General features: G+C 40.4%; 1 protein-coding gene across 6 annotated transcripts in view; it reads right to left on the reverse strand.

Annotated features, from left to right (window-relative positions):
• Positions 1 to 1,023: 1,023 nt before the first annotated feature.
• Positions 1,024 to 25,152, reverse strand: part of fhod1 (formin homology 2 domain containing 1) — a 75,492-nt gene continuing 51,363 nt past the window's right edge. For all 6 annotated transcript variants that reach the window (XM_017434880.3, XM_017434879.3, XM_017434883.2 and 3 more), the window contains 14 exons: positions 23,323 to 23,480; positions 21,275 to 21,331; positions 20,829 to 20,978; positions 20,419 to 20,582; positions 17,366 to 17,971; positions 17,083 to 17,238; positions 16,809 to 16,991; positions 7,056 to 7,175; positions 5,380 to 5,541; positions 5,097 to 5,287; positions 4,828 to 5,020; positions 4,302 to 4,479; positions 3,674 to 3,850; positions 1,024 to 2,292 (listed from right to left, as the gene is read on the reverse strand). In XM_017434880.3, coding sequence (XP_017290369.1) covers positions 2,177 to 2,292; positions 3,674 to 3,850; positions 4,302 to 4,479; positions 4,828 to 5,020; positions 5,097 to 5,287; positions 5,380 to 5,541; positions 7,056 to 7,175; positions 16,809 to 16,991; positions 17,083 to 17,238; positions 17,366 to 17,971; positions 20,419 to 20,582; positions 20,829 to 20,978; positions 21,275 to 21,331; positions 23,323 to 23,480 — 2,611 coding nt within the window. In that variant the 3' untranslated portion in view covers positions 1,024 to 2,176. The remainder of the gene's footprint in view (positions 2,293 to 3,673; positions 3,851 to 4,301; positions 4,480 to 4,827; positions 5,021 to 5,096; positions 5,288 to 5,379; positions 5,542 to 7,055; positions 7,176 to 16,808; positions 16,992 to 17,082; positions 17,239 to 17,365; positions 17,972 to 20,418; positions 20,583 to 20,828; positions 20,979 to 21,274; positions 21,332 to 23,322; positions 23,481 to 25,152) is intronic.

The raw sequence follows: 25,152 nt of genomic DNA on the forward strand, positions 1-25,152 counted from the left end.
GTCCGGGCGAGGGAACACTGTGTCCAATATTTATATTCATCATAAGGGGTCTTTGGGCTGCACTTCGTCTGGCCCCTCACCTAGGACCTGTCTGCCTTGGGTGACCCTCTAGGGGCATGAAGCCCCTGACAGCATAGCTCCTAGGATCATTGGGACACTCAAACCCCTCCACCACGATAAGGTGGCAGCCCAGGGAGAGGGCTCCTTCTGACCTTCTCTACTTAAACTCTCAACATAAAAAAATGCATCTGCAGTGCTATTTCTGGGCATGAAACCAAACCGCTGCTTACTCATCTGAACCTCTCGTCTTCACCTCCCTTCAACAACTCTTTGCTACACCTTCATCGTGTGGCTGATCAACTTTATACTCCTGTGGTTGCTACAGCTCTGCACATCTCCCTTCTTCTTGAAGATTGGCACCAGAACACTCCTCTTCCACTCATCTTTTTAGCTTGTCATATCTCTTACATAAAACACTGTAGAAACATAAAAATGAACACGTGATCATCAGAGCCTTCTGCTGCTCAAAGGTTTATAGTTTTCACACAGTGACTGCTTGAGGCTTACTTTTTTACTGTTTTTCTGTCTAACCTGCTGCTGCATGTGGTCCCTCCCCTTTTTGTTCTCCCCAAAAAGGTTGGAATCACCATGACAACCACTGACACAGGAAATTATGGTGTCTGGCTTTTATATTACCCAACACACTTTTCTTCCTTCTGTGTTTACACCTTTGATGTTCAGGAAAATTAAGTCAGAGGGTCGGCAGGATTCAGGATTTAAAGTCAAAAAACTAAAAGAGCAAACAGGAAGAGGTTTGAACCTGAAGCTTCAAAATAAAGCTCAGAGACTCAAAACAAGTCTGGCTCTGTCATAGCTCAGATTATTACAAAAATAAGCTCCAAATTATTATTGGTCCTTGTAGAAGAAAGCTGATGGATGCTGCAGCTTCAGGCTGGAGGTCCTTTGGTACCCTTCAACAATTCTGCAGAAACTTCCTATAACTGATACACATGGAATAAGAAATTGTGATTTGCTGAAAACTTTTATTAACATCAGAAACACATTCAAACTTCCATAAAATGCTCATCCAAATGTGCAAGTTAAAGCAGAGACTTCATCACTTTGTCAGTGAGGAAGGAGGACAGGAACACCCCAAAGTGTTTGTGTATAAACACAAGTGAACAAAGTATCTTGTAGCAGGTGAAGTGTCCAACAGATTTGTACCACAGCAGTGACTAGATGGTTTTGTTGAATTTAGTGACTGATTTAAAATGTTTCTCGTCTGAACTCTGACACGACAACTCTGTGAACCCTGAGTTTAAAAACCAGAGCAAAAACACCTGAACCCAGGTGGTGTGAAACAAAACTAGTGTACGATTCTGTGACCTTACATTTCAGGTTTTGGTGACGTTTAGAACACTGTACCTGACATTCTGTTTCCTTTTCTGATGTCTGAAAGAATAAAATAATTTAACACATCCTGACGACAGACTCAGTTTAAAGCTGAATAGTTAAATACAGGCTAAAAAATGTCCATTTTAAATAACTTAAATGTATCAATAAATTTGCTCAATTGATTTACTTTCTCTGAAGTTTAGGAGTTTAACAGTTTCCTGCTTCAACAGTAAAATGTTAGTGAATGTGTTAAAGATCGTTCAGTTTTTACTGAAACACATTTAGTGATAATTTTGCTTACATATAGCTCAAAGTTTTTGTAACCCTTTGAATTTCTGAAAATGTTCAACCCTTAAACTGTATTACATTTCCTGTAACCGTTTGAAAGGTTAAAGATTATAAACCTGTTTGTTTTGACCCTTGGTTTTCCATGAAACCTTCCCTGATACCTCTGAGGACAAAAGAGCGAATTTGCAGTAAAAAAGCTAAAAACCAGAAAACACCATTTCTCATGTAAAACATCTGTGAGTAACCGATGAAGACCTGATGGATTATACGGTCAAGTTAAATAAACTCATCACTCTTTCCGTTTAGGACAAACTTTCTGTCATTGTTTCGTATTATGTCGATGATGATAAATATGTTCGGCTGCTCTGAAATCAGACGTTTGTGAAGTGGAGGAGAAAACTTATAAAATGTGCCCCACAAGGAAAGTTTATCTGGTTTCAAACATCCAACGATGTCTGGTGAATTCTCTCAGCTGATCTGGGTTCAGCCTCAATCAATAGCTTGATTTATTCATAGGTTCCAGTCTCTGTTCAGACTTTGTCTTGGTGCTGTTGAGTCCCAGAGCCTGGACTATCTCCAGATTGATCCCGCTCTTCCGAGTCCTCCTCACTACAACAGAGAGAAAACTCATCAGAAGCTGCAGCTTTTTATTCCACATCTGAAAAGTTTACTTCAAAACATGAGTTAAACTCACTGAAGTTGTTTCATGAATATTGAGTTCTTCAGCTAAAATATCAACTTCAGAAAATAAATATTTTAGCATTTACAAAAAAATAAAAAATAAAGTTTACAAAACAAACTTTGAATTTGAAACTGTGATTTCTTTAAAACTAAGAAGGTTTGAATAACTGGAGTTTTATTTAAAAAAAAAACATGAGAAAAAACAAGATTTATTCAGTGTGTACATTTTTTTTAATATTGATTTAATTCTGAAGGACTGAAGCAGCCATTTTACTACTTGCTTGTTATTGAACATGCTTGAACATGTATGTTCAGAAACTGTGTGTTGAGACCTTTGGCAGGAGAATATCATCTGACATATTTAGTTGAAGCAAGTTGTAAAAGTCAGCCCTGTTTAGAGCTCTGCAGCTCGGACTTCACAGAAAAATCATTCAAAGTTTAAACAAGCCACAGAAAAGTTGGACTTTATATGACTGGACTGGTGTTTTGAGATCTAACAGTTTTTACACAATCACAGTTTAGGTTTGATCACTTTTGTTGATTTTACTTCAGATTGTTCAACTTGGAGTCTGATGATGTGTTTTTAACTTTGATCTGTCTAAACATTCTAACGGTTTTGAAAGACTCTTTATTCCCACAGTCTTTCCACTTCTTACACAGTTTTTACATTAAAGTGTATGTATTTTTTTTTTTTTTTTTCACCCTGTGTCTCTCTCACTGCTGTAGGACTTAAGCCAACATGTCTCTGGGCTGCGACTGTTTGACTGTTGGAAACTCAAAAGTATGAGAAAATGGGTGAACTTTTCATTGCAGCCTCACTGAATTCTGATGGTTTGTGACCAAACTACCAAAGACTGTTGAAAATCATGATCTGTTATCATGTGCAGGGTTTGCAAAACACTATTTTAGGTTATGCACCTTTTTTTTTTTAGTTTCAGACTTCATGTTGTCTCTAATCAGACCTTTGATGCTCAGGAGGATAAGGTGGAAACAAACAGCAGCGTGATGTCACACCTGCTGATTATCAGCCGAAGACAGATTTATGAGGAAGTGAAAACACTGATATGAAGCAGAGCTGATGCCAGCCTGTTTTGGACACAGAGCTGTTGTTGTGTCTCAAATAGTCTGAACCGGGCCGAGCCTGCTAAGGGTTTGAGCCCTCAACCCTGGGCAGAACCACAGATGTCTCAGAAACTTTAGAGATCTTTGCAGCAGAACATTTTATGAGCTTTTCTCCCTCACTGATCTGTTTCTGATTGAAACCTTCATTTAATTCTGAAATCAACCTTTTCATCACGTCTGTACTCACATGACTTCCTGTTGAGGCGGGACCGTTTGCGGTTCTTTGGGCTGGCGGCCTTGTCTGAGGGGATCTGGGTGACAGACTTCACCAGTCGGTCCATAATCTCGTCCGTGGTGTCGTCCTGAGCAATGGTCATGTCCTCTTTGGAACCAGTCATTGGAGTAGGGCTCACCCTGCCAAGACCTGAGGACCAAAACCAGAACATCAACCAGAAGCAGCACCAAGACAGGAAAAGGATCAGCTGGGACCCGTACCAAACTGAGACTCAGAAATTTCACAGATTAAAGAAGAATTTAGAAACAGACTTCTGGATGGTGTTCATTTCACTTAAAGAGTTAAAAGAATATATACTGTATATATATATATATATATATATATATATATATATATATATATATATATATATATATATATGTCTGTGTGTGTGTGTAAAAATTTTGATTTTATCAAAGTTCTGGTTTTGGCTGTGTTTTTTGTTTTTAATTTTCATCAGAATAACAAAAGCTTTTAGGGAGTCGGACACTCAGAACAAAGTCTGCTAACTGATCCAAAATGGGTTTAATTATAAAAGTCTGAAAAAAGGAGGAATGTGTCTCAGTTTGGACTGAGCAGAACCAAGTTCTCTGGTTCTTACTTTGAACGCCTCTGGAGCGCCTCAGACCTCCCTGCTCCAGACTTAGGCTGGAGCTGTCACTGATCAGCACGTTCTTCATGTTCTTATGCTCCTCCACCTGATCAGGCTCCGCCTCCGCTGCCATGGAGACGGGGCAGGGGTTGTCTGAACAAGTCACTGCCCCAGAAAATTTCACCGTCTGTTCAAAGAGGAGGAGATGAGTGGGAGAAGGACAGTAGCAGTAACAGGAGAGTAGTTGGAAATTAAGTTATTAGGTCAGACAAAAAAAAGTAAAAACTAATAACAAAATACCAAATGATAAGATAGTAGATGTTCACGAACACACAGATGGTAAAAAGTTGCCAGATGTTAACAGGTTGCCAAATGTTAACGAGCAGCCAGATGTTAATCAGTTTTCAGACAATGATGACTTGTCAGAAATAAGCTACTGATTCATCCTGCTGATGTGGTTTGAACTCTGAATAAAACCTAGCTGTCATGTTTTGGTTCAGGCTCCTGCTGGTGACCTTTGACCCTGTACTGTTACCTCTGTGATCATCTTTCCTCGGGTCTTGTTTCGCTCGCGGTGCATGGCTCGTTTCTTTTTTTTTGTGAGAACTCTCTCTCGTGTGGTTCGGTACTCCAGAGCGAACTCACTGATGATCCGACAGAAACTGGTCACCTTGATGTCTCTGACGGAGGAGGACGGCTGACCCAGGAACAACAGGAAAGAGTGGAACCTGCAGCAGGAGGAACAGGAAGAGGTAAGAGTCCAGGCACCTCCTTGGAGCAGGGTGAAAGTGACCAGTGTGTTACCTGTTAATGACCCTCCTGTGGACTACTTTCAGGATGATGATTCTCTGGGTGCAGTCCTTCAGAAACTCTGTCATCTTGTTCTTCAGCACTGCTTTGGTTTCATGTTTAGCCACCACCTTCAGATTGTCCCATGATGCTTTGCAGCGTCTCTCCAGCTGTTTCAGATTCTCTGCCAGCTGATCAAAGTCCACCTAAAACAAACAAACAAAGAAATAAAAAAAAAACAATCCTTGAAGTCATCTCCGGCAAAAGCAAGACAGCAAGTGGCGGAAAAGACACTTACTTTAGCTGAGCGTGTGATGGCGGGGATCTCAGAGTAGACATCTGAGGATTTCGGGTAATTGTCCTCCACTAGGCTGCAGGTGTGGTGCAGCAGAGACTGACGATGGACCGTGTCCTTCACCTCTACCACCTTCTCCAGGTAACTGAGCTCGAAGCCTTTGGCCTGGACACAGACTAAGATTAGAGCTCAGTAATCTGAGTTTACAGATAAAACAGACTGAGGTGGAGCTGATCCATCTGAACATTCATAACGAGAAACACAACCGGGCACACCATTCAGATCCTTATCCATCACCTGTCCCATCAGGAAACATTCTGATTGGTCAGACTCTGAACTCACAGATGACTTTCAAAGCACCAGATTTATTTTAAGAAGTTTACTATAAACAGAAAATCACAATTCCAGTTCTAGGACAGTCCTTGATTCTTTTCTTTTTTTTTTAAGCCATTCTGTTGTAGGTTAGCTGCTGTCTGGGATCATTGTTCTGTTACATCATGACCCAGTTTGGTCCAAGCATTAGTTGTCAGACAGATGGCCTCACATTTGACTCCAGAATCCTACAGAGGAGTTCATGGACGACTCAGTGACTGCAAGAAGCCCAAACTATCAGCCCTCCACCACCATGCTGGCATATTTGTACTGGTATGATGTAACTAATGCTGTGTATTATTGGTAAATATCTGTACTTTGGTCTTATCTGTCCAAAGAACATTGTTCCAGAAGTCTTGAGGTTCAATTAGATTAAACTTTCCAAACCTATGTCGTAAGACGAGCTAAGGTGATTTGAATTAGAACCTGATAAAAACCAGACGATCTTTATTTACCCCTAGAATCAAAAGATGGTGGACTTTCTTTTTTTCCATGACTTTAACTGTAAATTTTTAGAAATTGCTGGAAAATACAGGATCAGTGAGATAAGAACGGACAGAATATCCACTTTAAGTGAAAATATCTGTGTTGAAAATGTATATAACAGAACATTTCCTAAAGTTAGTTTGAAGTTTGACCTAGTCTGAATAAGCTTTAAAAAAAAAAACTATCCTGGGGGCATTTTTGGAAAGAGTTCAGATGATCATCAGTGAGACTAGTGTGATAGAGGTTGATGTTTTGTCTGGATATTATCAGTACTTCAAGATTTATTCTTAATGTCACTTTAGTTCCAACACATCAAATTTAAAATTCCAAACATTTCCATACCCCAAATTATCATTTTTTCTGTTAATTTTAAAGCTATTTTTGATATTGTAATGTATTTAAACTTACAGTAAATTTACAATGGTGAAGCTGTCTTGTCTGTATGCTTCAAGTAGCAAAAAAACAAAAAAACAAAACCTGTGCACAGTAAAAAGAACAACACTGTGCACAGTGCACATTAAACAGTTACACTAGGTAACAAAATATCACTTTTGCTTTGTTCATGGGTTAAAACTATAATTTTACATTTATTTTATAACTAAATAAAATAGAAAAAAACAAAAAACAATTTTGATCCCAAAACTTTGCTTTAGTGGTTTGACAATGAAATTACAAATTTGCCTCTTTTTTCCCATTGTAATACCAGTTACTATTACCAGTTACTACCCAACTCTAGATTTTTCAGGACTGCATAGGAACCAGATTTTCTGGACCTTTTGTGCCAGATCTATATGTGACATTTCTGGTGTTTGTGTTCTCACATTGGAGCTGTTCAGGAAGTTTCCAATAGCGAGCAGTGTGGCCAGGATCCTCCTGAAGGTTTCATTTTTAGCCAGTTGTTCCATTCCAAGCTTCAGGTCAAAGAGCGGCTCTGCAATATCCTGCAAAGGGGAACGCAGAATGTCCGACATGTCAAACACAGAGGATCTATAATGTGATGAATCAACATGTTAAATGATCGATGTCTCCTACGTCTGTGTCTGAGTCATACTGTAAATATAATGTGGTGCCTCTGTTCTTGGATTCACAAACTGAATTTGAATGTTTCTGCTTTGTTGTGAACACCTTGGTTCTGACGCTGCAACACCTTATGAGGTTCAGTGTCATCAACAACATTTTAAACAGGTGATTTCATTTATTAAAGCTTAGATAAACAAACAGGCTGGAAAAACAAAAAGGCAGGAAAATCTATATGAAGCCTCAGAAAATTTAAAATTACCTAAATTTTAATCAATGTTTTAAAGAAAATAGACTAGAATCAAACTAACAACCTTTGGGCTCTAAAACAGTAACTTTAATAACTGAGCCAGAAAGCAGTTTTTCTATCCATCCAACTTCTACTGCTTACCCGTGATCAGTTCGCAAGGCAACAAGCCCAGAAGGGAAACCCAGATATCCCTCTCCCCAGAGACACTCGTGCACTACTCCTGGGGGATCCCAAGACGTTCTAGGCCAGAAAGGATATATAATCACTCTAGTGAGTTGTTGATCTGCCCTAGGAGTCCCCTCCCAGTGGGATGTGTCCAGAAAAAACCTCAAAAGGGAGACGTACAGGAGGCATCCTAACCAGATGGCCAAACCACCTCAGCTGACTCCTTTCAATTTGGAGGAGCAAAGTCTCTACTCTCCATCTCCCCTCAGATGACAAAGCTCCTCACCTCATAGCTAAGGTTGAACCCAGCCATCCTATGAAGGAAGCTCATTTCAGCCTTGGGTTCTTTCGGTCATGATCGACACCTTCTGACTACAGATGAGGATTGAAATGTAGATGGACCAGTATACTTAGGGTTTTGCCTTTCAACTCAACTTCTTCTTCACCATGACAAACCAAAGCAATGATTGATCCATCAATCCATCTCCTGCTTCATCCTGCCATCACTCATGAACAAGACTCCCAGATACTGGAACTCATTTACTTGATATACTGACTCACCTGAACTCGAAGTGAGCATTTCACCTTTTTCACTTTCATCTCAGTTGCTTTACACTTTTTGCAAACTACCACAGTGCACGCTGAAAGACATGGGTAGAAGACACCAACAGAACTACATTATCTGCAAAAAGCAGAGACAGGACCCTGAGGTTCCTAAACCAGATACCCTCCTCTCCATGACAGCGCCTTAAGATCCAGTCTATGAACACCACAAACAGCGGGGGACAGTCCAACCAGAAGAACCAGTAAGTGAAAGTGAAGCAACAGAAGTAGTTAAAAAAAAATAAAAATAATAAGTCCAAAGACTGTAATGAGATTGATATTGTAATTATGAAAGAAGTAATTTATAGTATTATTGAACCTCTCACCTATATTTGCAATAGATCATTCTTAACTGGAATTTTTCTTGACAAAATGAAAATAGCTAAGGTGTTTCCAGTCCATAAAAGTGGTGACAAGCAAATATTAACAAATTATAGACCTATATCATTGCTACCACAATTCTCAAAAATTTTGGAGAAAAATATCTATAAAAAGGCTGGACTCTTATCTCAATAAAAATAATACACTGCTCAAAAAAATAAAAGGAACACTTAAACACAATATAACTCCAAGTAAATCAAACGTCTGTGAAAGCAAACTGTCCACTTAGGACACAACACTGATTGACAATCAATTTCACATGCTGTTGTGCAAATGGAATAGACAACAGGTAGAAATGATTGGCAATTAGCAAGACACACTAAATAAAGGAGTGGTTCTGCAGGCGGGGACCACAGACCACTTCTCAGTACCTATGCTTTCTGGCTGATGTTTTGGTCACTTTAGTATGAGATGGACTCTACAACCCACACAAGTGGCTCAGGTAGTGCCAAGGCCGGATTAACCGTATGGGCAACTGGACAAATGCCCAGGGGCCCACGACCTCTAAAGGGCTCAGGGTAGCAAAATATCTGGTTATCTCCCGCTTTATGATAAACTGTCAGCCTGAGCCTTGTACTGCACAGAGAGACCGCTGCCTTGCCTGTGACTTTGAGTGTGAGTTAAGACCCTCTCCCCATTGGTCAGTCCGCATGAGGCGGGTCAAAGGTGACGCCAGTCAATGTACACTGAGCTGGTGACGTCAAGCGTTGCTATGCAACCCGCTCAGTGTACAAAAAAGAAGCTAAGTGGGCGTGCTAAATGGAAATTTAAAAAAGAGAAAGACACCAGAAACGCAGAAAATTTTAAGTACATACCGAAAATAGGCAATTTCTTCAACATTAACCCTCGTTAATGTTGCCAAATGTTTTGTTAAGTCAGCTTCCGTTAACGAGGACATCTCAGCTAGTCGGAACTTTTCCTTACCACTGGCGCTTACCATGGCCAGAACCAACCAGACTGCCTGTAAATCCATCGGTGGTAAAGCTCTCAGGAAGCAGCTCGCCACCAAAGCCGCCAGCAAGAGCGCCCCAGCCAGCGGAGTGAAGAAATCTCACCACTACAGGCTCGGTACCGTGGTTCTCAAGGAAATCCACCACTACCAGAAGTCCACTGAGCAGCTCATCTGGAAGCTGTCCTTCTAGCACCTGATCCGGGAGATCGTCCAGGACTTCAAGACCAACCTGAGCTTCCAGAGCTCAGCCGTTATGGCTCCGCAGGAGGCCAGCGAGGCTCACCTGGTTGGGCTCTTTCAGGACATCAGGGCCGAGGACACATCGGGACAGACCACTACAAGAGATCCTTCGTGCCCACAGCCATTAGCATCTATAACAACTCTTTACCGAAACCAGAATTACGAGCTACAACATTTAATTTCCCTTTGGGATTAATAAAGTATCTTTGAATTGAATTGAACTGAATTAAATAATGAGCCACACATTTTCAATGGGAGACAGGTCTGGACTGCAGGCAGGCCAGTCTAGTACCTGCACTCTTTTACTATGAAGCCATGCTGTTGTAACATGTGCAGAATGTGGCTTGGCATTGTCTTGCTGAAATAAGCAGGGATGTTGCTTGGATGGCAGTAAATGTTGCTCCAAAACTTGTATGTACCTTTCACCATTAATGGTGCCTTCACAGATGTTCAAGTTACCCATGCCATGGGCACTAACACACACCCCCATACCATCAGAGATGCCGGCTTCTGAACTTTGCGCTGATAACAATCCGGACAGTCCTTTTTCTTTTTGGACTGGAGGACACAACGTCCATGGTTTCAGACCACAGGACACTTTTCCACTTTACCTCAGTCCATCTCAGATGAGCTCAGGCCCAGAGAAGCCAGCAGAGTTTTGGGTATTGTTGATATATGGCTTTGGCTTTGCATGGTAGAGTTTTAACTTGCACTTGTAGATGTAGCGACGAACTGTGTTCACTGACGATCTTTTTCTGAAATGTTCCTGAGCCCAAGTCAGGAACGTGTGTTCAGGGAACAATGATAACATAAAATGAATATTAATATTTGTCCACTGATCTTTATGTATGACTAATTTTCAAACATTTTAATAGTCAAAATCGCTGAAATTGCATATTTCCTGTTCAAATACAAGGGTGAAATGTGAGGTGCAGCAGCAACGAGCCTCACCTCACCTCTGAATGCGCAATCCATCACAAACTGGGTTGATACATGTAACTGGCCGGTGCCTGTTGTCGTATCGCTACATGTCGCCAATATAATGGTTTATGTACCCTGATTTTCCACAGTCTGGCTAATGTCTTTAACCATTTACGTTTAATGTTTGTTTAATGTGTTGCAGGCATTAAATTCAAAATGAGTGAATATTTGCAAAAAAACAATAAAGTTGATCCATTTGAACATTAAATATCTTGTCTTTGTAGTGTATTCAATTAAATATAGATTGAAAAGGATTTGCAAATCATTGTATTCTGCTTTTATGTTTTACACAACGTCCCAACTTCATTGGAATTGGGGTTGTACATGAACATTCTTATAGGAACTCTGACCACAGACTGAATCATTCAGGCATAAGTACTGCAAAAGCAGTACTGCGTGGGAAAACTAATGTGGGCATCAAGGAAGAAGAAAGAGAAATCTGAGCAATTCAATGACCTGACTAAACAGCTAAATACTCTAGAGCAGAAGCATTTTGAAACTAAAGACCCTGCTCTACTACAGCAAATTGCTGCAATAAAAGAGGACCTAAATGAGAAACTCAACGACAAGGTGATACTTAACCTCAAATATATTAAACAAACCTATTATGAAAACGGACCTCGAGCAAAAAAAATATTAGCCTGGCGACTGAAACAACAACAGCTAGACAAATCTATTTTTAAAATTAAAAAACCCATTTCCAACCAGATGTGTTTCTCACCAGATGAAATACATAAATCATGTGAAATGTATTACAGGAAATTATATAGTCAACCTGAATTAACTGAACTTCCCTCAGTGGAGCAGTTTCTAGACTCTTTGAATCTCCTTTCAATTAGCGTGAAGCAAAATAAATGGATATTGACAGATATAACACCAGCAGAGATCAATAAAGCCATCTCAAACCTGAAAGCAAGTCACCAGGCGGAGACGGATTTCCAGCTGAATGGTATAAAATTTTTAGGACGTCTATAACACCTTTGCCGTTAAAATGCTTTAATCACGTGCTTAAAGGGGGTGAGACGCCACCATCCTGGAAACAAGCAATAATATCCGTTATACCAAAACCAGGAAAGGACAAAACTGAGTGTAGCTCATCCCGACCCATTTCGGTTTTGAACACCGATTATAAAATATTTACTTCAATAATTGTCAGCAGACTAGAAAATATTGTCCCTGAACTGATAGACACAGACCAAACAGGATTTCTTAAAAATAGACGAACACAGGATAATGTGAGGCGAGCGTTACATCTATTCGACATTTTAAATAGAAATAATTTGAAAGGATGCCCTCTGAGCCAAATTCTCTTTGCACTTTTTATAGAGCCACTTGCTTAAAAAATTAGGGAAGACCCAGAAATCAAGGGAATGGTATTCAAAGGAAGAGAATATAAAACATGTCTATACGCTGATGATGTCCTGGTGACCCTATCTGACCCAGATGCCAGTCCACCTAACCTCATGTCCTGCCTCCACCAATCTGTGTTCACTCAGATTATAAATTAAATATTGGAAAAACCCAGACCCTATGCTTCAACTACTCACCCCGAGAAGATATAAATAATCGCTTCAAATTTAATTGGAACACAAAAACTATGAAATATTTAGGCAACAATATTACTAAAAAGCTAAACAAAATATACAAAGCAAATTATGGTCCTATGACTAATAAAGTAAAAAATGATTTGGACAGGTGGGCTCCCCTGACCCTCGACTTGTACAACTGAATAGAAATCATAAAAATGATAATTTTACCTCAACTGTTATATCTTTTCCAATGTTTATCAGTAGAAATCCCTACCAAGCAATTCAATGAGTGGAACCGGACCATCTCTAGGTTTAGAGAGAGGAAAACACGGTTATTAAGATGGATTGAGCATGATAGAGATTTTGTGCCAGTCCAAATAGATTCGAGGTTCAAAGAATGGACCAGAAAAGGCATTACATCGTACTGCGTGATTTCCTCTGAAACTGATCTGTAAAGTTTCCAACAGTTGCAGGAAAAATTTCACCTTGACAAACTAGACTTTTTCAGATATTTACAGCTCAGGCACCACTTTAATAAAGACATTAAAATAGGGGAAAGACATGACCAGGACCTCATTAATATCTTTATTTATGCTTATAAAAGGTAAATCTTACAAAAAGAGCCTGTCCAGACTATGTGTGCCTAGAAGCCAACAAAAACACATCAACATTATATATCAAAAATACATGGGAAAGGGAGGCAAAAATAACACTGACAGAGGATGAGTGGCTAAACATATGCCAAATCAACTCTACCAACACTAGCTCAGGACACTCACTGGAGGGAATTTTCATGGAAGAATATTGTCAGGTTTTTTATAACCTCCAAAAGAACATTCTCTCAGACCGGTAGGGCAGTAACTGGGCATTGTTGGAGAAAATGTGATAATGTGATGGCTGACCACTTTCATGTTTTCTGGGGCTGCCCACTGATTTATTCCTACTGGTTAAATGTAGTTAAAGAGATAAGAGTAATTCTTGGTTTCAAAATTGAGCACAAGTTTCAAATTATATATTTATGTAATTTACCAAATGAGCTTAACATTCAGGATAAGTACCTTTTGATAGCAGGAAAGAAATAAATAACAAGAAATTGGCTTAGTGGGAGCCCACCGACGGAGAGACTGTTCAGCTACGGTAGAAGAAATATATGAAATGGAAATGCTTACCTTCTCCCTCAGACTACAGAAAGACAAAATCCAAAAATATTGGTTGAAATGGTTGATTTATAGGAATTCGAAAGTAAGTTGAGCCTTATTTGTTCATTATTTGGGGTGGTAAGAGTGGATTGGTGCTGTGGGGATTGGCAAGACTTGGTAAAGCTGGAGGGAAATGTGCTGCCTCTCAGATAGGCTTTTGCACAGTCCCACAACATGATAGGAGATGTTTCCGGCGTGTTGTTTATGTCTAAATAAGTTTTAAGGTCTGATTTGACAAATGCAACAAATTCCTTGTCATTAAGGAGAGAGGCATTAAGTCTCCATTGTTTAAATGATGGTGTCAGTCCTATATTCCACTTGACAGTAACAGGTGCATGATCTGAAATTGTAATGGGCAATATCCTAATATCCTCAATCCTGTGTAATTCGGCTTTAGCAGTAAAAAAATAATCTATTCATGAGTAAGAGGCATGACGGCTCGAGTAAAATGTAAAATCTCTCTCCTTTGGGAATTTGGACCGCCATACATCCACCAATCCAGCCTCCACCGATAGAGTTTTAAGTATTTTGCCCATCTTAGATATGTGAGAGTGAGAGGTTGGTTGCCTGTCTATGTTAGACATCACACAATTAAAATCACCTCCCACAATCAGTAGACCAGAGCTGAATTCAGCAATCATATTGAAGACTGACTTAATAAATCCTGGAACATCTTCATTAGGGGCATATACGTTTACAAAGGAAACTGCTGTTCCATCAATTATCCCGTTTACCAATATAAACCTACCCTCCTTGTCCTTATGTACTAACGTTTCCGTGAAATTAATCTGCCTATGGATCAGTACAGCCACCCCCCTTTTCCTACCAGAACAATGTGACGAGTAGTAAACTTTATCAGCCCAAGACTTGTTTAATTTCGAATGTTCCAAATCAGATAAGTGCGTTTCTTGTAGCAGAGCAACCTGACATTTTGATTGTCTGAGTTGCAGTACAATTTTCTTTCTTTTAAAAGGACTATGCAAGCCCCTGACATTATAACTTATTAAAGTTAGAGTACTCATAACTGTTTTAATTAAAAATATATATATATGAAAACATTGTGTTGGAGACAGTGATGGCCATTTGACAGATGGACCCAAACATTTAAGTAACATGAATGCTGATCACCAACACAATGTAAGAACCGAGAAATGGAAAGGAACGGATAGGAAGTAAGGCTTCGCTGTACACTATTTACAAAACTAAGATTCAGAAGCTCTGCTTTTTTAGTTACAATAAGATCCTCGGGGAACAGAAGGATCAAAACACAAAAAACACAACTAAAAGTTTGCATTGCTAACATAATGCAAGGGAGTGGGTTTAAGTCCCTAGCCACTATAAAAAGCAGCAACAAACACAACCAGAAGAGAACTGGATGTGTAAAAAAAAAAGAACAAAAAAATCGACTGAGAAGATAGGAGTATGGAAGCCCAGGCTCCCGCAGGAGAACATAGGTATATGTACAGTAACCACAATGTAACAAATATTCTGCTAATGACAATAATACAACCTAATCAAGGCAAATTATGTCTTAGTGGTTTAACAAGGTTAGAAGTAGCACAGTCACTTACTAACATAAATGCCAGTTTGGAGAGGTAACATTGCTTAACAAAATCACATTTAGGGCTTAAGCAACCAAAGGCACATTTTTTCGAAATTGAAAACTACTGGAACTAGTCCTGCCAATTTAGCATTTAAGGTTTTCCTTACTATTCAGACCCAGATATTGCAGCCGGGATGATCTTCCGTATGTAGTCCATGGCCTTCACAGGATCCCGAAACTCCTTGCTGTCCTCTTTGTATGTGATTTTGAGTCTTGCTGGATAAAGTAATCCGAAGCGGACATCGCTCCGTCCCCGTAAAACTTTCCGTACCTCGGAGAAGGCAGCGCGCGCCTTGGCCACACTGGTGGTGTAATCCGGGAAGATGGCGATTCTTTTACCCTGGTAGATCAGCGGGGCTTTGTCTCTGGCTCTCCTCAGGATGTCAGCGGCGTCTCCATCATAGTGCAGCTTGGCGATGATCACACGAGGTCTTTCTCCGCCTCCCGGTTTCGTCAAAGCAGCTGTCCGGTGTGAACGATCGACTTTTACCTCCCGGTCCATCTGGAGCACCTCTTTAATAATTTTAGAAACCTCTTTAGGATCGGCTGAGTTCGGCTGCTCCGCAACGCCAACTATACGGATATTTCCGCGCCTCATCCTCCCCTCCATGTCCTCACATTTGTCCCGCATCTTGACCAGCTCGCTCTGAAGTTCAATAACGGTGGATTGCAATGTGTTTACCTCATCAGACCATGTAGACAGTCCGCCTTTCACATCTTCCATGTCCGTTTCAATTGAGGTAATGTCTGCGCGGATAGCAGCGGCATTGCTAGCTATCTCGGCCCTCACAGCTTGTATGTCAGCTCTGAGAGTAGTGACCTCTTCAGACAGCGCACTCCTCATTTCCTCTCTTATAATTTTAGAGATTTCCCCGCGTATAGAGGATAGGATATCGGCTCTCATCTCCTCACTCATACTAGAGCTCTTGGGATGTGGGTCTTCGTCCTCTGGAGCACGCTGCCTCGTGGCTCTGGTGTTAGCAGTTAGCTTCGCCGTATTGCCGTCGTACTTGAATTTACAAAGTTTATCCGCCATTTATCAAGAAATGTCCACTGAAACAGAGCTCTTTATGGTCCGGACTCTTTGATAACCCAATTTACGTTGCAGTTAGTAGCAATTGTGGAATTCAGAACGAATATGTTAGTAAACCTGCAGGAGCTTTAAATTATCCGCCTCTACTCCATCTTACTCGAGGAATCCCCTCCATTTGACTTTAATTTTAAACACTATTTAAGTCGTCACTCCTAAAACATAGAGAACCTGTGACTGTTGATGCAAACTAGTGCTTAGCAGTGCCTATAGACAGGAAAAAAACAGGTTTCAGTTTGAGACTGATCATCTGATGGTTGGTGCATCCCTCGCTATCTTTGTGGTGCTCTTTTTCAGGTTTTAAAACATTAATAATATCTGATTGAAAACGTTAGAAAACTCTTGGTGCCAATGCTCTGTGTGTCTGCGACACTGTCAGATCTGACACATAACTTCTTACGTATTTGAATCTTACAGCTAAAGGTTCTGCAGATGCCTGGAGAAAGAAAGTCAAGGATGATTATGAGCCTGTTACTGCTGAGCTTCATTTAGTCTCCAAGTTGCTGTCCAGCTGGACCACGTCACTGAAGGTTTGTATAAGTGACCTGTAGTCAGGCTACTAACCTTCTCCAGAACCTCGTAGTTGAGTTTGAAAGCCCAGAGCTGCAGGCGGGGGGTCAGGGCATTGATGGAGGCCAGTGTTAACAGGAACTGTTCGGCTGCTCCTAGTGGGACATCAGGATTGGCCAACTGAGCCTCCTGGATCTTCAGCTTCTCCTCCTCTGAAGGCACCATGCTGAGGATCTTCTGCTCGAGACAGGAGAAGAGGGCTGTACAGAACACCAAACACCAATAGATGTGATCCAAAGATCCTGAGCAGACAGGAAGTGGGCCCTACCTCAATTCCCTCCTTATTGATGGCGAACTCATCAAAGCTGAGAATGGCACTCTTGATGACATGGACGGCAGGCAGGACGGTCAAACCAATGTTGATGGCATTACTCCTCTTGGGGTCCAGAACCAGGATCTTTGACGTTTTGATCTCTGGTCCTTTCTGCACAAAACCAGGAGGTCAGAAGCACAAAAAGAACAGGACCAAACACAGCAGAATTGTCCTGTTTCAGCCTGAAGATGTCCCTACACCACATTAATTTCAGCTGCAGTAATCTCATTCTGGTTACCTTGACGATAGACAGCTCCTTGGCCTTGGATTCGAATAGGTGTTCGAGACGGGCCGTGTCCACCTCCACCTTGTCCAGAGACACCCACACCGTCCCCTTACCAAAGCGACACTTTTGAGGTCCATCTGCCTGCTTCAGCTCCTTCCAGAACAACTTTACCGTCTTCTTCTTTCGCTGCAACACAGAGGAGGAGCCGGGAGGAGGGGGAGGCGCACCCACAAGAGGAGGAGGAGGAGGTGGGGGAGGAACTACACCTCTTGGTGGACAGGGTGGGGGAGAAGGGATGCCTGGGGGAGGTGGGGGAGGAGGAGGGATGCCTGGGGGAAGAGGAGGAGGAGGAGGGACGCCTGGGGGAAGAGGAGGAGGAGGGACAGACGAGAGACAAGAATTTGAGGAGCTGGAGTTGAGGGTAGCCATGTCCAAGACGTCAATGTCCTCCTCATCCCCTAGGTCAGAAAAGTCCAGGTCTTTGATTCGCAGGGCAGTGCCACTCAGATGCAGCTGGTTCCAGGCGTTGGCGGGACCTTCGGGGCCCAACGTAGTCGCCTCCAGCTGGCGGGTGTGCATCTCTACATCGATGCTGCTCTGCTGCCGAAGCAAACACTTCTGATGGGACACAGAAATGTTTAATGGTTACAAACTGAAAGATCTGAACCCATCTGATCCATCTGGACAATCTGTTCATATGAACATATCAATCATTACGAGATTTAAAGAAATATTAACAATGTGAGGGATGAGCACTGCTGCTTCTCAAACTTCACCACTACTGCAAATCGTCAAACTAGAATTTACAAAACCTAAAGAGACCACCAGATCAATAAATTTGAGGAACATTACATCACTAAGAAAGGATTTTACATTAAGAACTTGACCAGTACTGCTAAAATTTTACTTCCAGCAGATGAAAACAGGACTTTCTCAACATTTCTTTTAGCACTATGACAAAAAAAGGACTGAAAAACAATGAGTTCGCTCAAAGCTCAGCAGGAATTACCATATAAAGTTTAGTTATCAGAAAGATTTTATCTACGGCGATCTACACTCAGACTGTGATGTTACGGGAGCAGAATCGCAAGTTGGATGCGATCCTTTTACAAGATCGTAGGCTAAATGCGGTTCCTGGACTCAGGAATGAAATGGGATAAATCTTGGAGAAAGTTGCTCACTCTGAACAGGCAGAATGGACCTGGAATTTGGCTGTTTGGATTTGCCATTGAGAAGTATCAGCAAGACTTTCAAGGCAGACGGAAAACATAAGTCGACCTGACCGAAAACAATTATTGTTATGTGAATCTGACTCCCTTATGCCGACCTTGTCTGGCCAGCTATCTTCAATTTCTCCCTGGATTTTATGTAAACAAGATGCTCTGCCTGCCTGCCCCCCCCCCCTCCTTGCCTAAGGACATCTGTGGATCTGCTCTGGGCTGGCTGATAAACATTCCAACATATTATCAAAGACAATGGCCTCTGTGATGTGATTTATGGACTTCTCTACAAACACACACACACACACACCACAACGTCTTCCACAGTCTCTACAAACACACACATTTTCCACCATCTCTGCCTCGTCTCTGTCACTCCACTCGGTCTCCCTCTCGCCCTTCCTCAATATCTTAATTTAGTTATTTTACCAATTCTTATGTTGGCTGTCAGTGGGCCTTTAGTATTATTAGTTAGCCTCTTGGTACCTTTAAAAAACCCACTCCCAGAAATACACACAAACATCGAGGGGGCGCGCGGGAGCGCCACTGTGGACACAAAGTGGAGCGGGTCTTCTCTCTGCTGTGAGACTGACAGCTATCAGTGCTTGGGGAAGTGGGCGGGGCTTACGGTACGCTGCAGAATGAGTGCTTTCTCACATTTAGCCACCAAAGTCACTAGATTTGTCGCTAGTGGCTATAAAAAAATGCTAGCGGGATCTGAAAACTTGCTAAATATAGCGTTAAAGTGACAAAAAGGCTGTGTGTGTTTTCTGCTGAAGCACAGCTACAGGCTGCCAGGCAAGGCCAGGGCCAAATGCGGGACTTTTGGCTGTCCCGCACAGGGTGATGCGGGACAAGGGACAGGAGGGGCTAAATGCCCAATGCGGGACGGTTGGCAAGTATGTTGTTAGCGGGCCTTTATGGTACTATTAGTTAGCCTCTTGTACCTTTAGTTTAGGATTATCATGTTTGAGTTTATGTTGGCTTATTTAGCCTTCCTGTACATTTAGTTTAGTTTAGTTTATCTTACCTCATATTTCAGATATTGTTAGATTGTTAGATTCCTGATTGTTGTTTAGTTAAGTTTTAGCTTTATCATGATTTAATTTAGATTATCTTAGCTAATATTTTGACTGTCTTAGCTCATGTTTAGATATGTTTAGTTTCATGACTTTATTTAGATTATCTTATATTTCATTTAGATTATGTATAATTGATGTTTTTTATTTCTGTATTTCTATATTTGATTTTGATGTTTTTATCTGTATTTGATTCTGTACCTGATTGTTATTTCTATGTTGTAAAGCACAGGATCGCCTTGTTGCTGGAAAGTGCTATATAAATAAATTTCACTTCACTCTCCAAGTTCTCTTCCACCTGTTCCCTGTTCTCACCACAGATCACGATGTCATCTGCAAACATCATAGTCCACAGAGATTCCTGCCTGATCTCATTTGTTAGTCACAACAAAAATTCACTGAAGATGGCTACCACAGCAAATAAACCTTTGCGAACACAAAACGTCTAGAACTCAGTCAGTTTTATAGATATTGAGCTAAAATGTGGTGTGGTGGTAGCTGAGAGTCATCCCAAACCCATACTCCAAGAGCTAACTTGCAGTACTGCTTCAGCCCAGTCTTGTTGTTTTCAATATTTGACCAAAACAGCTACAGTAAAACTGCATCATTTCTCAGCGTGAGATCATCCTAGTCTAAAAGTGTCATAAAAGGTGGTGGGTGCTAAGAATTCTTTCAAGGAGTGTGTAGCCTAAATTACTACAGTATCAATACACCTGTCGGTCTATCAACACTTTTACTCATCAGTCTACAGTTTAAGTTAGTTTACCCGCTTCTCCTCAGCCAGCCGGGCCCGGGCCGTCTGAGCAGCGCCTTCCAGAGTCTCCAGCTCTGCCCTGCGGGAGGCGCTGGTCTCGTTGGCAGTGGTGGACTCCACTGAGCATGCTCTGAAGTTGGACAGATGCTTTGACACACGACGGCTTAGATCTTCACCTGAAAGGAGGGAAAACACAGAGGTCTGACCACCAGGGCACAGCTGCACACATTTTCTCACATTTCAAAGTGGATCATCAGAACCAGAACCATCAGCATGATGAAAGAAAAATAAGAACATATGAAAGAGCATGTAAATACTGTTATTGCTTTTATCAAAGAAAAAAACAGACTCATAAAAATAACCCATGTTTTCAGATCTTTGTTTTCTTTAAAATATCATTGTGGAGACGTGGGCTCTCTCACCGGCCTTAGAGGTCTCTTCTTCTTCTTCTGTGGTACTGGCTTTAACAGGGGATGGGCTCAGAGGTTTTGCGGCAGAGGAGTTTGAGTAGATCATGTCCAACACAAACTTACTATCATCAGACAGTGTGCTGCACTCCTGCACAGACAGGGCTGCAAGCAAGTTCACACACACACACACACACACACACACACACACAGGTTCAAACACAAGCCAAAAGTTCACATCAACGTGTTTTAGTTTAGTTTCACTTTACTTTTAAATTCAAAAAGAAATAAAAAATACTATAGTAAAAGTGTTTTGTTAGTAGTTTTAATCAGCAAACAAAATTACAACAAACTGAACTAACATTTCCTTTTCCTCCTCAGATATCATGAGGATGTGAGGAGAAACACTCAGAATTTGCAAGAAACAATGAGCAGGGCATCGTGGGTAACAGGCATCTTACCTGGGTCATTTTGGGAGTCTGAGAGTTGGTTTGAGTCCAAACTGCTGGATGTTGAACCTGAAAAGAAAAAAAAAAGTTTTTTAACTTTATTAAACATTTCCAATAGTGATGCACAGATACCGATACAGTGTGTACTACTTGTACTTGAAAAAGTGTTCTGATACTACAGTACCAATGCCATTTTATGGCAGCCTGACGCTCTCCTCTCAGCTCAGTAGTCAGGAGTATTGTTTAAAGTGAACAATAGTCAAATTAACTGTAAGAACTGTCCAGAGGAGGGACAAAATATAGCACTTTTAGCATAAGCAATTTGATAAAATGTCTAAAAAACCAACATGACCCCTGAGTTCAAAAACAGTGCTAACAAAGGAGATAAATTTAGAGATCATTTTGCATTTTCTCAGATAAATATGAAGACATGAATCAGTCTGAATGAAAGCTAATTGATAATTGATCATTCCTTAACATTCAGGGATAATGAAAAAAGAAGCATTAAATGTTTTTAACATAAATTTTTCACAAGTTAAACTGAGGCTGTTTTAAGTTTACACTTGTTTGTGATTAGCTGACCAAAGAACATTACAATAGATCTAATAAAAAACAAGTGAAAATGTTGAAATAAGAATGTTTTTAGTAGTGATATGTATAATATATTACTTATGATGCACATATCATATTTTCCGCACTATAGGATGCACTGGATTATAAGATGCACTGTCAATGAATGGTCCATTTTCAAACTTTAGTCATATGTAAGACATCACTTTGCTTGAACCGCGTGCGCCACGTTCCATTCAAAATGGACGATTTTGGTGCTCTAGCGGAGCTGGTTCACCTGTATCAGCATTTATACGATCTCTCTATGAGAGATCACAAAGATAATCAAATGGTTCAAAACTCACGGAAAGATACTGCACCGATGTAAGTATCAAGTATAAATGCCTACACCGCTCGCACACTGAGCCCTGCGTGACACTACAAAGTGTGACTATAACTGAGCCTTAATGCTGCAAGCGGTGCGGCTTTGTAGTTTACAAAAGTTGTACTAAAACATTACGACTTCTTACATATATAAAGCGCACTGTTGTTTTTTTTGAGAAAATTGAAGGCTTTTAAGTGCGCCTTATAGTCTGGAAAATACGGTATATTACTTTGAGGTTATTAAAATTCTTGTTGATTAACTATGAATACCCATGATAGAAACAAATTGATAAATATAAACAAACATGAATGAGTAAGAGTAACGGTGGTTTCTTTTCTCTACCATTTTAGGTGATGGAAGGATACCAAAGTAGAAGTGGCTTTAATGTCAAACTAAACAATGGCAGATGTGGAGACAAATGTTAAAAGAGCCTCCGTTTTACTCATGTTGAAAATGTTTAACAAAATGTTTTATTTTCCTCCATGTTCAGGAATGATCACTTATCATTTAGCATTCAATAAAACTGATTCAAGTTGATCTGAAAGAATCCAAAATTCACTGTGAATTTGAAAAAAACAAAAAACAAGAGTTGATTCTTATGTTGCAAGGTACCTTTTTATACTGTTGATCATGTGTTAGAGAGTTTTTCTTTTCCACTGTTGCCAACATGCTGCTCAGGATGTGAGATTGAAACAAAGTGAAGTTTCAATGTGCTCACTTCCTTAGATAACTTTTACTAATTGCCTCTTTATAATGTATGCAAATGTTTTTGTACAGTGCCATTAGACGACTTTTGTTGTGACTTGGTGCTATATAAATAAACTGAATTGAATTATTTTCCATCATGCTTCACCTGACAGCACGTCACTGATTAGTACTTATATATTGGTATATTGGTACTTGGCATCAGAAATTACTCAAATGTAAATACTAAACTGTAGCAGTAAAATGTGGATGTGCAATGTCCAAATTTCAACACCTACAGAGTCAGAATTTAAAATGTATAAATTTATATTATTTAATATATCAAATAATATTTTATTATATTTAGCAAATTAACATTTCAATAAATTGTTTTTTCAGTTTTACACCAGTATGCGCTGAAACATGGTGTGTGAGGGTTTACCAAGACATTCAGACGAAACACAGCCACCCAGTTTTTCTGGCAGCTGAGGGCTCAGGGTGATGGCGTCATCAGACGAGGGCAGAAAGGACTGGCTCAGGTGTTTACTTCTTCTCTTCTTCTCCCACTGAGAGGCTGCCAGGCTGGCCAGGAAAGCGGTTCTGTGAGGAGAAGGGGGACCAGGTGAGACAAAGAGAGATCATGCCATAGTAAGTAACCCAGGTGAGCCTAGGTGGCCCAGGAGAGGCCTAGTGAGGTCAGATAACCCAGGTACAATCAGGAGAAACCCATGTGAGACCACGTGACCCAGGGGAGACCGTGTCAGTCCCACTGAGATCACATGAGACCCAGAAGGACCAGGTGACCCAGGTCAGATCAGATGACCTAAGAGAGAGCAGGTAAAACTCAGTGGCCCAGGTGAGACCATATGACCTAACAAAGACCAGGTAACCTAGATAAGACTAGGTGAGACCCAGGTGCTCCTGCTGTCAGACTCTCAGGTGGAACAAACAGGTAACACTTTCAGATGCTGGGAAACAATCATATGATTTGATCATTTGCTTAATTAGTCAGTTGATTAATTGGTTCTGTTCCCATTTCATCTGCTTTTTCTCTACATTTCTTCTTGTCAATAAATCTCAAAACAACAACAAACAAATCTAGTTAAGGAGACACATTTTCTAGATCTGCAAATTATTTTTTCCCCCATCTGTGGCTCAAATATAATGAATTCAGACCAGAAGAGCTAAGCAGAAAAGCAAAATTTATTCTTTTACAGATGTATTCAATTGCAACTCTTTTTCTATTTGGTAGCCATCATGTTGTTCAGGTTTTAAACTCACAAAATAAATGTCTGTATGAAATCACCTCATTTGGGCTTTTTTAAGAGTCTTACTGTTGGTTTGAATCCAAACCAAGAAACAAACAAGAAGAAATGTACAGAAAACTGAACACAAACAGCAGCGCGTAGAAGCAAAGTTTCATCCACTCAACAAATTAATCAACAATCCAGATTCTATTTTTGATCTTCACTGCAAATCCGAGCCAGCCCCAAGCAGATGAAAACCAGTGATTAGACTGCACCCAAAATCAAATCCAACAATCCAGGACCTGAAGACGCCGTCCGCCCCACCACCAGACACACATGAATGTGCAGCACTGTGACAAAACAACACGCTCAGATTTATGACAAGAATGTACGGACGTTCTGGACACACGCACAAAAAAAGAAATATAAAATTCCTGTACAGCTTTTGGTTTTTACTGCCAGAGAAGGAAATCACACAACAGCTGGACTCTTCAGGAGAGTCGGTTCAAAAAACAAACAGCAGTAAAATCTGTGGTTCAGAAAAAATATTTTATTACTGAGACTCCGGACCCACAAGTGACAGGGACCATGAGGGCCTCTTTACTGATTTATTAAAGAAATAATAAAAATTGCTCCAAACTTCTCAACAACTTTCACCTGTACGAACTCAGCAGTACTGTTATCATTTAGTTAAGAAATGTCACTTTAAAGAGGCTGCTGATTCTTCAGGCTTTGAATTTGTGTTTCTACAGGTGCTGGTCATAAAATTAGAATATCATGAAAAAGTAGATTGATTTCAGTAATTCCATTTAAAAAGTGAAACTTGTATATTATATTCATACATTACATACAAACTCATATATTTCAAATGTTTTTTTTCGTTTAATTTTGATGATTACAAATGACAACAAATGAAAATCTCAAATTCATCATATCAGAAAATTAGAATATTACTGAAGACCAATAAAAACAAAGGATTTATAGAAATGTTGGCCAACTGAAAAGTATGAACATGAAAAGTATGA

The sequence above is a fragment of the Kryptolebias marmoratus genome, linkage group LG15, assembly GCF_001649575.2.
Source record: "Kryptolebias marmoratus isolate JLee-2015 linkage group LG15, ASM164957v2, whole genome shotgun sequence".
Classification (NCBI taxonomy): Eukaryota; Metazoa; Chordata; class Actinopteri; order Cyprinodontiformes; family Rivulidae; genus Kryptolebias; species Kryptolebias marmoratus.